Source organism: Aegilops tauschii, chromosome 2 (assembly GCF_002575655.3).
Source record: "Aegilops tauschii subsp. strangulata cultivar AL8/78 chromosome 2, Aet v6.0, whole genome shotgun sequence".
Taxonomy (NCBI): Eukaryota; Viridiplantae; Streptophyta; class Magnoliopsida; order Poales; family Poaceae; genus Aegilops; species Aegilops tauschii.
In genome coordinates this window covers 141,321,300-141,331,939 of record NC_053036.3, presented here as the reverse complement: position 1 = coordinate 141,331,939, position 10,640 = coordinate 141,321,300, and the positions used below count along the sequence as shown (strand labels likewise).

The window sequence follows — 10,640 nt, the reverse complement described above, 5'->3', positions numbered from 1 at the left end:
AGTCCACTCAGAGCAGCCTCCGCTCGCTCCAAAAAACTTTCAACCCGCGCCAGACAACCTTGCAACAGCATAGTCTGATCCAGAGCGGACTGCACTACCACTTCAGACTGGGTTGTTGAATTAGCAGAAACAGAGATGACAGACGCCCAAGATCCACGGTGAAGTGACTTGGAGGGGAGCGTGGATTTCATCGAACCCTCGCATGAAGCAGGAGCGGGACGATGCACGGAGGCGGGGCAAGACACATGCGGCATGGCAAGGCATGCCAGCGAGCTTAGAGGACGCCAGGGATTGCGGCATCCACGCGCACGGTGACCGTTTTCCAAACAACGAGAGCACCGTAGCAGATCTCTGCAATGAGCCGCACGGTGCCCATGAGCGAGGCACCCGCGACATCTACAGATTGTAATTCTGACCATAACAGAGGAAGAACTGTCATGGTTAGTGTATATTGTAGCAGTAAAGTAGATATTGTCACTGGAGGATATGAACGAAACATGAATCAGGGTCAGGTCATTTAATCTTTGCAAGTCGCAAATGGAAACCTGTCATATACTACATATTCAGTAAAGTTTGTATAGACTTGTATAGTTTGCTACACAAGCTCGTTCCTGTAGGAAATTGTTTTTAGAAGACTACCTGCTAGCTTATACACTTGATTGCTGATTGAACAAATACCCAAGCACATCTCTGAAAATTTAGAGGATTTGCTAAAGAACTATTTCTGCAAGCATATCAAATTGAGTGATGTATGCCTGAGTGAGCAGACATGTACATGCCTATTAGCCATAGTAGTAAATGTGTACCTCAATAGTACACGTTTAAGTTCACGGAAAATAACTAGAAACCAGAAACTGAGCTCAGGTTATGCATCAGAACAATGTCTCAAGCATTTAGTAATCTTTGTTGTAAAACTATCATCAGGATTTATTAGACTAATTGTCCATGGGAAAGATCCATTAAAATAACTTAAATCTTATTAAGTAAAATTGCTCTAGGAACAGGACCTTTAGGATTAAAACAAGGCGGTAAGATACAAGGACGCTTGACAGAAACAACATATGCCTCACATGCTACGGACAGCGAAGATAGGCAATCGAGAATGTAGTCGAAGACACTGAGGTCCTCCTGCGTAAACAAAGCACCACAAACAAGATCATGCAGGCTCGGAGGAGAGAGGGACTGACACCAGTGGGGCATGCCATGACCAAGCACATATGGACCTCAGCACGGCACATCCAACAATCCATCTTCGAAGAAGGACACTACCTCCTCGCCTGGATCGAAGGCACCACACTCGCAAGATGGAATGGATGTCACAGGAAGATGACCACCTAGAGAGGGTCAGCGCACCCCCAACAAGCCCTCGGAGGCCCTCAACTAGAGAAGGGGAACCTTCAAGCTAGGACGAAGAGGGCATCACCGCCCCTACCACCCACAACCCAAAAGCGCCCACCGGCCACAATTCTTCCAAAGTGGCACCTTTAAGAAGGAAACGGCGCGGAGAGCACCGCCGCCGCCCAACAAAGTTAGGGCGTTTGCCCACGAAACCTAGGGGAAGGGGAAGTGGGGGAATTAGACCTGACTGAGCCTCCGCAGAGGGAAGCGGCGCCCTTGGGCGTCGATGTCATCGCAGCCGTCCATGGTCGGCTAGGGATTTCGCCCGGTCTAGGTTCCCCGCCATAGCAGCACCCCTTACCTGGGAGCCGACAACCCAAGTCCCAAGGTAGGACGGCAAGATTGGAAGGGACCCGCACGCCGAACGGGGGGGAGGTGACGGATCTTGCACCGCCGGCCGCCGATGCAGCCACCAAACCCCGTGCACGTCCATTAGATCATGCGGCCCGCACGGCGAGGAACGCCAGATCCAGCGCTCGCCGCAGAGCCGGTGATGGCTCACCAGTTGAAGATGTCGCCCCAGACCCGGAGCTCCCTGCGGGAGAAGCAGGGCAATAGGTGGCCCAGCCGCCACCATCCTTGGCGGCGCCCCGGGCTTTCCCGACGCGGTCCGGATGATGTCAGGTGTCATCTCCTCCTCCGACAGCTCCCATAACTCCAGCTCCGATAACTCTACCCCTCCTACCACCGACACCTACATGAAAGGGTACAACCGCACTAGACCATAAGGGAAAGGGGCCAATTAGGAAATGGTGATTTCCTCTGCCCTTCTATGTCTCCGTTTTATCTAGTATTGTCAGTGTAAATTAGTGCCGTCCGGCGATGAACTATGAGATCTTTTGGTTGTATGATGACTATGTCCGTTTGCTAGCATGTGAATAATGTCCCTTTTTTGCTAAGTGTGTTCATCTATGTATTTGCTAGTACGGTGCATGATTTCGAAGGGTCAGATATGAGGAGGACGATTACGGAGACAACAAAATGAAGGGTGACCGGTCATGGTACGTGGCAGATTAATTAGGTGCGCTATAGAGGCTCTTATGCTAAAAAATAGTAAAGTAAAAAAGACGGACAAAAACCATTCCTTCTTTATTAGTCGGTATATATATAGGCGCATAAAATTTATGCACCGATAAAGTAGGCTGAACAAACGTGCCGGGGAGGATAATCCAGAGTTAACGAGTTGTTACACACTGTGTCCAAAGTAGTGCAAACCAGCGGGTCGTTTTGTCGTTCAGTCGTGTGGATGTGGGCCTACGGCCTTATCAGTTTCCATTTTTGAGACCAGGTATCACATTCCACGCTACTGTTGCGAGGCATCGTGTGTGCAACGCCCGGCGTTCAGCTACCAGAGCATCTTCACTTGACCGGTTAGCGTCAACCACCCGTCCACCCCGTCCCTCCTCCTCCGCTTGCGCTGGCTATATAGGCAGCCATCCAGCAGCTTCTCGCCGGCCTCAGCAACGAACCAGCCAAAATCCATCTGCAGCTAGCTAGGGTCTTGCTTGCTTGTGTGGCCATGGACATCTATAGCGCGGTGTTCGTCTTCTGCGTCTACGCGGTGGGCACGATGGAGGTGCAGGTGCTCTCCGCCATGGCCCTGGCGCGGCGGAAGGCCGCCCCGGCGCCGACGGCGTCCAAGCTCGGGCGGATGCTGGGCAGCTCCCTCTGCGTGTTCGTCGCCACCTACCTCCTGGCCCACGGCACCCTGAGCGTCCTCGCGCCGTGCCACTTCCAGTGCCTGCGTGTGCGGATCGCTGCTCTCGTCGCCGGCGTTGTGGACCTCGCTGTCACCGCCAGCATCATGCCGGTATGCTCTTGCTCCGCCCGTGTTGGTCTGCTCTTGGATCTGAAGTTGGGATTTAGTTTTCAGATGCCTTACGTACCAACTCTGTTTCTCCTCGATCTTATCAGCGTCCCGTGGAAGGTTAGCTGCATGCATGCGGCGCGGGTGCATGTGCCAGAGGAAGATGGATCTGGAGAGTCACGAATTGGATTAAAACTGGCATGCCTTATAGTATATACCCTAAATAACAAGGGCATGCGTTGTGTCGTGTGTTATATTGTGTCTTTGTGTTGATCATGGATTTCCCCGGTTATGTGAACATGTTTTACTTTACTCAGTATAGAAGCATTTGAGGGTTGGAGCTGTTATGTGAGACTCTATTTCGTGAGCAACTTCTCGAAGGGTTTATCTATGCATGACCTTATCTTGGTTTATCTCGTCTTCTTTGTCTTGGTACAAAAAATTGCTAGTGTCAGTTTTGCCTTGCGCGTTCGTGTACAGGGCCACGTAGTCACACGGGCTACCCTTGCCTCTCCGCTCGCCTTGCGATGGACGCTCGCTCGACTCACGCCCATACACAGAGACAGAGGCACCACGCCGTTCATCAAGAAATTTGGCCGTCGTTTTGCCTGGAGCACGGTCACGCGCGCCGGTGCGGTGGATATTTGGCACTAGCATGCGATTACGGGCATGGGGGGCACGCGCTCACTCTCCTGCCTATAGGGTCACTGAGAATTTTAGGTTGTGATGTGGTGGCTCGAGCTCTCTAGTAGGATCTGAAATATGTTGACTGCAACAGAGTTTTTTTTTTTGATAAAAAAATATCAGTTGCAGCCGAGTTTTTTTAATTTGAAACTGGAATACTAGTGATTCTAGATTTGCAATACAGCGTAATAATTGTAAAACGAGTGTACGCACAAACGAGCCGTGAGTCGTGATCGACTCGTTGGATCTCGTAGCCGCGATTTGGAGCAATGGATCGTAGGTGCAGGTTGCTTTGCAGACCCCTTTAGGGACAGGACTTTCGCTCGCGCCGCTCCCGCAAGCGGCCGGGCGAAACCCCAGCCCGTCGCCGCCGCCTCCCACACCTTCGCCTCCCCCTCCCTCGCCGCCGCCAGGGGACGGCGCCGGGCAAAGCCCATGCGTGCGTCGGCGGCGGCGGGGTCCTCCCCTCCCCACGAGGCGCGGGCGGCGCGGGACGTCCGGCTCTCGTGGTGGCGCGCATGGCCAGGTACGGCGTGCAGGCGAGTGGATCTGGCGTGGGGGCGGCCAGGTGAGGGCGGATCTGGCGCCGGCGAGGGCGTGGCGCGGCCTGCCGCGGAGGCGGCCAGGCGAGCGGATCTGGTGCCGGCGACGGCGCGCGTCCAGGGGTGAGCGGGCGTGGTGCACGGCCTGGCCCCAGTAACGATCATAGCGATCTCCTCTGGTACCTACTGGTACGTCAAGATCCGATTGGCCGGTGACGGCCAGGCGAGGGCGCGCGCGGGCACGGCCCGGGGTGGGCGCAGCCAGGCGAGGACGCATGGAAGTGCCTCGGATTCGGCGCGGGCTGGCGGGGCGGCGCCCCTCCGGCGTGTGGCGGACGGATCTGGTCAAACCTGGCCAGATCCGTGGTGTGTTTGACGCGCGCCGGCCCTGCGCGCTGGTCCTATGATGTTGGAGCAGGCGGCTCCGGCCGTGATAGATGCGGGATGCAGGGACTGATCTGGTCACTGTAGGCTCGCCGTGGGCTGGGTGGACCACGACTCCATGGCTTCTACGACTAGGTTCTGCGGCGGTGGCGGTGTGAGACTGCATGGACAAGCTTCTGTGGGCGCGAGCGAAGGTGTGCGGCGATACGGACGGAAGTCCTGCACGACCAGAGGCCGGTGGCGATGGCGCCTGTGGGTGTCATTCCCTCCTTGGAGGCGTCACCTGAGGTGTGTCGGCATCTTCCTCGTGCTCGGACGGTGGTTTGTCTCCGGGCGAAATCCTAGGTCCGGTGTTGGATCGGCGTGATGGCGGCGTGTTTGACGTCGTTCCTCTGTTGGGAGCATCACGTTTGGAGACACTTCCTGGAAGCTCTTTGTGGCGCTCCTTCGGTGCTCGCCGCTGTTCAAGGTGAAGCTCCAGGCGCAATGTACGACATCATCGATGAGTCCAAGACGAAGCTCTTCCTGGGATCGATCAAGTCCCGCCATCTACCCCCTGCTTCCTAGGTGGATGGTTCGTTGGTGAGGGAAGTTGTAGTGGGAGCTGCTGCTGTCTTCGGAGGTGATCGGCGTTGTTTGAGACGCGGTGGCGATGCTTAGCTTACGACAGGTGCTTCGGTTGTGCAGTCATGTTGCTTGTGGTGGGTGTAGCTCTCTGCAGCTATTAGGGCCGCAGTTTTTTTCTTTCTCTTTTTTATCTTCGGATCTTCATCATGTTGTTCTTCCGTTGCTTTCTGCTAAATTTGAATCAAGCCAGCAATTTGCTGGATCTTTAAAAAAAGGTTGCTTTGCACAAAGCACATTAATACGGGGGCATATACACTGGGTGTACGAGTTGAAGAAAGCAAAGATGACTGGTGGTGTGTGCCCATCTGGGTAAGTAAATACCGCCAAATTCACCTGTCTGTCCTCGGCAGTCTGCACCGCAGTCACAGGCTTTGCATGCATCCATGCGTTAACTGGCATTCATGGCCGCCTACTCTTTACACAAAAAAGGTCGGAGGTAGGTGGTGGGTGCATTGATGAAAGTGAAACCGCAGCCAGCTGTGGTACAACTTTCCCCTCCGTGGTTAAATACAGCCTGCTCCGCGGACTCCGGCCGCTCACTCAAAGTCGCGCGCTCGGCGTCGTTGCATTTTCACCTCTCCTCAGCCAAATAAGCGGCTGCTTTTGCCAAACATCTCTTGGACAAAGTTGAAGAAGAGACGTACGGCGATGAAGCCTCTCCCGGTGACCCTGGCTCTCCTGGCCCTCTTCCTCGCCGCCTCGTACCAGGATCTCGCCGTGGCTGCTGCAGGTAACTTCACCGGACACAGGCACTCTTTGATCTGTTCTTCGTACCACTCCGGCATGCACTCCCTGATGACAAGAACTACGTATTTTGTTTGCCTTGTGGTGGGTGGGCATGCAGATGCAGATGCAGATGGAGTCGGCAGCGGCGCTCCGGTCCTGGACAGCGTGTGCGAGGGCAAGTGCAAGAACCGGTGCTCGCAGAAGGTGGCCGGGCGGTGCATGGGGCTGTGCATGATGTGCTGCGGCAAGTGCGCCGGCTGCGTGCCGTCGGGGCCGTTGGCCCCCAAGGACGAGTGCCCCTGCTACCGGGACATGAAATCACCCAAGAGCGGCCGCCCCAAATGCCCCTAGGACTACCACCATTCATCTTTTTTTTTAAGGTGAATGGGAACGTAGGAGATGGATCTTGACGAGCCGAGTGCGTGGGATTTAGGGGCTCCCCTTGTTTGTAAGTTTGATTTGTTCAGAATAAACAACGTAGATCTGGTTTGAGGAGGAGTGCTTCCATGTAACGTCTTCTCGCATTTGGGTTTCTAGACTTTGTACCTTTGTTGTGCTGTCTGTTCTTTGATGCAGAATCTGCTCCAGATTTAGGTTTCCGACTGTAGTTGGCCTCATTCGACGCCGGTGGTCGTGCCAGCGACTATTCGAGGGCTTAGCGGCATGCTTTGTTCAGCCACAGATTTGCTGATTTCTGCAAAATTCGGTGCTTATTCCAGGAGAGAGATATACTAGTAGAAAGTAAGATGGGCTGTAATCACAACGAGTTCTGCGTCAGTGTCCAAATGGGCTTGGTTTAGATCGGCCCAGGCCCAAGAGGTGGCGGTGTGTGCTTTCCTCCGGTCCAACGCCAGGGTTTTTTTTTCGCCTAGAAAAATGGAGTTGTTCTAAGAAAACACTCTTCATGGAATTATTCAATTTTTTTCTAGATCGTCTTCAAAGACCCAGACAGTCAGCTCCTCCGAGCTCTTTTGTGTGATTATGAAGGAATCGTAATGCTCATTATAAAATGCAAGCCCGGATAAATACTTGCAGAAATGGGGAGTGCGGATTTTTGGAAGACGGTCTCCGGGAGCCCTTTTTTCAAAAACTTCCAAAATGATACTTTCCAAGTTTCAATAGAAATAAAAAAAGTGTGTGAAAACTTATACGTATTCGAGACGGGTCTGTAGATTTTCGTTAAATAATACTCCCTTCGTTCTGAAATACTTGACGGAGAAATGAACGTTTTTGAACGTATGTTAGTTCTAGATACATCTGTTTTATCCATTTGTAAGCTATGCAAAAACAAAACAAAATCCCAGCCCAACAACAACAACAAAATTGTCCATTTTCATGTATGTAGTTGTCTTTTTTGTCTACCCCATGTATGAAAATATTGTCTCCGTCTGGAATTATTTGTCGCGGGAATGGATAAGAATAAATATATCTAGAACTAAAATACATCTAGGTATATCCATTTCTTCGACAAGTATTTCCGGATGGACGAGTATATTATTAAGAAACATATTCTCAAACATGATATAGATGTATTTTTGTATGTATAAAAAATTTCAAAATAATTTGGGGCTATGAGAATATGATATTTTAGAGGGCTCCCCGGAGCTCGTCCTCTATTGATCATTTTGTAGTGGCGGGCCTTTGAAAATTTCAACTTCAAGCAAACTCAATGATCTGGACATTTTTGGTCATCCAACGACAATCATCAAATGTATTCACCACCGCGCTCCCACCGTTCCGGCCCGTTTCATCATCCCAACATGGGACCCGAAGAAAGCCGCCCGCAAGGTTCGGTCCACGAAACACAACACCCAACGAGTTAAGCCGAAAAAACAGGGCGGAGAACGTGGCGGCCGGTCAGTGTGGACCTCCTGAGCACAACGCCACGTTGGTGCCGCCTGGGCAATCGCAAGCCTTATGGACCGACGACCACGAGCCGCCGCCTCCGATGCTTTTGTGCTCTCTGATGCTCTCTCCGTTCGAAAATACTTGTAGAAGCAATGATTTAGATATGTTTTAGTTTTAGATACATTTATTTTTTTCAACAATTATTTGCGGATGGAGGGAGTACTATGGAACACGTGATAGACTTATGGAGGACGAGACATGGTTGAAGATCGTGGCGTTCCAAGCGGACCACCTCACAAACTGAACCAATCACCCAATTTGCCTGCGTTGTTGCCTCATTCGTCAAGAATAAATCATCGCCCTAAATTATCAGATTCTGTAACCGAATACGCATACGAGATATCAACGGATCAGATTATCAATTATGTAACCAAACACGCAGCTATATTGCCCCCAAACCAGTTCCAAACTCCACACTAGTAGCACTAGTACTCTTTATCAACACCCAACCATCCAACGATGAACCAAGGAAGAAGAACCATGTCATTTCCAGCAGCACACAGATCATCATCAGATCCTGCGGACCGACGACTGCGAGCCAACCCTCCTGCCCTTGGCCGCGGAGGGCTTGGCGGCAGTGGCGCAGGACGACGCGGCGGAGGGCTTCTTCATCTCCTTGCTGCTCCTCAGCGAGGACCTCATGGCGCTCAGGCCGCCGCCGGCCCTGTAGCTCTGCGAGAACTCCGCTGGTGCGGCCGGCATCGACCTCCTCATCACGGACTCGGGGGCCCCGGCCGCCTTCTTGGCGCCCCGCCGCTTGGACAGCTCCACGGCCACGCAAGGGTCCTCGGCCATCGCCCCCGCCTCCTCCTCGCCGGCGGCGTACCAGCCGTGCTTGCGCTTGAGCCGCTCGTTGCGCCGCGCGGAGTAGAGGTCGTACAGCCTGCCCCTCTCGAACAGCGGGCTGGTCGGCGCCACCGCCGCCGTCCAGTCGTCCGTGCTCGTGTCGGCGAGGTTGAAAGGCACCGCCTCGTCGGCGTCGTCGGCGTCTTGGAAGTGGAGGTTCTCCTTCCCCGCAGCTCTTGTCGCGACGACGGTGAAGTCCGGCTTCGGGCGCGGGCTGGTCTCGAGGTAGGAGGAGTAGGACGACGGCGGCGGCAGAGCGCAGATGGACGAGCGCATCGGCGTCTGAGCTTTCTTGCTAAATCCTGCACAGTGGACGGATCAGTACAAATCTGTGAGAATTCAAAACTTGAAGATTCTACGGTTGTAGTACAAAAAAGCAGAACTGAATCGTGTTTTTGTCATCAGAGAAACAGAAATCGTTTCTGAACTAGGGAGGATTTCTGAACAGATCTGGAAAGGAAACAATCTGGTTGCTGATGGAGACCGTAAATAAAACTAAACAAAACAACCGGATCTTGAGGCACCGAACAACAGGATCGAAACGCGAACAGCAGGAACTCCGACAAAGAAAGATCAAGAGAAACGGAGCAAAACCAAAGAAACTCGACGCGGGGATCCGAGCAGAGCGACGTGGTACCTGGCGAGGGGATGTGGACGGAGGACGCCAAGGGCGGGCGGCCGGCGGCGGCGTGGCTCGGCCGCGGGCGGAGCCGGCGCGGCGAGACGGCGAGCGGCGGCCGGCGGTCCATGGATCGATCGGCCAACCAAGACGAAGGAACGGCGGATCTGAGGGGGGCAAACAAGAAGACGAGTTGTGAGAACCAAAATGAACCACAGAGAAGATCGAGAGGACGCCGCCAAGGGACCGTCGAGAAAGCAAGATATCAAAACCTACCCGGTGCGGCGGCGGCGGCGGTGGCGTGGTGGATTGATTCTCTCTCCTCGGGTGGATGACGAGGTTTTAATAAGGGGACGAGAGGTGGACGCAGGGGAGGAGCCTCCAACGGTCTGATTTGGTCTTTTGAATTGTCCCGACCCGAACGTTGTTCTGTTCCGAGGGCTGTGAGCGGACGCGTCGCTCCGCGTCGAGTTACTGTTTTTTTTTATCTCGCTCGCTTTATTGATTCAAGACAATTTTGATAGGTACTCTCTCCGTTCCAAAATAGATGACCCATATTTTGGAATGGAGGGAGTACACGCTTTGGGTCGTGAGGAGTGTCCAATCAAACATGCCTACCTATACCTAAATTACATGCAAATTTAGCGAGATTATGAGCCTCGAAGTTAAAGTTCCTTCGCTCAAACACAAACGAGCATGAAGAAAAACTAGCTCTACGATCTATTATTTCATGTATTACAGCTGCATTGGGACCTCCTGTCCCTTTATTGATATCATGCACCACCCCTTGGCAATCTGAAGCCATCAGAATATCATGCTCGTTCAGGTCTTCTGCAAGAGAAAGGGCCTCCCGACATGTGTATGTTTTCAGGATCATTGGGTCCCGGGTGCCCCCAAACACAACCGCTGACGAGCCAAGAAAGTTCCCGTTTGAATCTCGACATATGGCAGCAGCCACCCCAGCACGTATGTTCCTTGCTAGTGCGCCATCAACATTGATCTTCATGAGGCCAGATGGCGGTGAAATCCATCGACACTGCTGTACCGGCCCCGCAGGTACATGTGAACTAGGTCCGCTAATGGAGATCTGTTGTAGCTC

General features: G+C 53.0%; 3 protein-coding genes across 4 annotated transcripts; 2 read left to right on the top strand and 1 right to left on the bottom strand.

Moving 5' to 3' along the window:
• The first annotated feature begins 2,855 nt into the window (after positions 1–2,855).
• On the top strand, positions 2,856–3,618 carry LOC109771355 (uncharacterized). Its single transcript, XM_020330049.4, has 2 exons — positions 2,856–3,208; positions 3,313–3,618. The coding sequence occupies exons 1-2, from the start codon at positions 2,918–2,920 to the stop codon at positions 3,328–3,330; spliced, it is 309 nt and encodes a 102-aa protein (XP_020185638.1). The 5' UTR covers positions 2,856–2,917; the 3' UTR covers positions 3,331–3,618.
• A 2,346-nt stretch (positions 3,619–5,964) lies between these two features.
• LOC109771354 (uncharacterized) lies at positions 5,965–6,713 on the top strand. The gene is made up of 2 exons (XM_020330048.3): positions 5,965–6,172; positions 6,287–6,713. Exons 1-2 carry the CDS (start codon positions 6,091–6,093, stop codon positions 6,517–6,519), a joined length of 315 nt encoding a protein of 104 aa, XP_020185637.1. The 5' UTR covers positions 5,965–6,090; the 3' UTR covers positions 6,520–6,713.
• A 1,703-nt stretch (positions 6,714–8,416) lies between these two features.
• LOC109771353 (uncharacterized) lies at positions 8,417–9,966 on the bottom strand. 2 transcript variants are annotated; one of them, XM_020330047.4, is made up of 3 exons: positions 9,818–9,966; positions 9,560–9,708; positions 8,417–9,224 (listed from the first exon to the last, which is right to left on the bottom strand). In XM_020330047.4, exons 2-3 carry the CDS (start codon positions 9,669–9,671, stop codon positions 8,587–8,589), a joined length of 750 nt encoding a protein of 249 aa, XP_020185636.1. In that variant the 5' UTR covers positions 9,672–9,708; positions 9,818–9,966; the 3' UTR covers positions 8,417–8,586. The 2 variants fall into 2 exon arrangements, with proteins under 2 accessions (XP_020185636.1, XP_073364339.1); XM_073508238.1 differs by lacking the exon at positions 9,818–9,966 and having other exon boundaries at positions 9,560–9,727.
• Between the last annotated feature and the right edge of the window lie 674 nt (positions 9,967–10,640).

Bases quoted from the DNA above. Each gene is read 5' to 3' on its own strand.
- LOC109771354 (XM_020330048.3), top strand. From the start codon at position 6,091: ATGAAGCCTCTCCCGGTGACCCTGGCTCTCCTGGCCCTCTTCCTCGCC. The intron at 6,173-6,286 runs GTAACTTCACCG...GTGGGCATGCAG, and splicing joins TCTCGCCGTGGCTGCTGCAG to ATGCAGATGCAGATGGAGTC.
- LOC109771355 (XM_020330049.4), top strand. From the start codon at position 2,918: ATGGACATCTATAGCGCGGTGTTCGTCTTCTGCGTCTACGCGGTGGGC.
- LOC109771353 (XM_020330047.4), bottom strand. From the start codon at position 9,671: ATGGACCGCCGGCCGCCGCTCGCCGTCTCGCCGCGCCGGCTCCGCCCG. The intron at 9,225-9,559 runs GTACCACGTCGC...TCCACTGTGCAG, and splicing joins CGTCCACATCCCCTCGCCAG to GATTTAGCAAGAAAGCTCAG.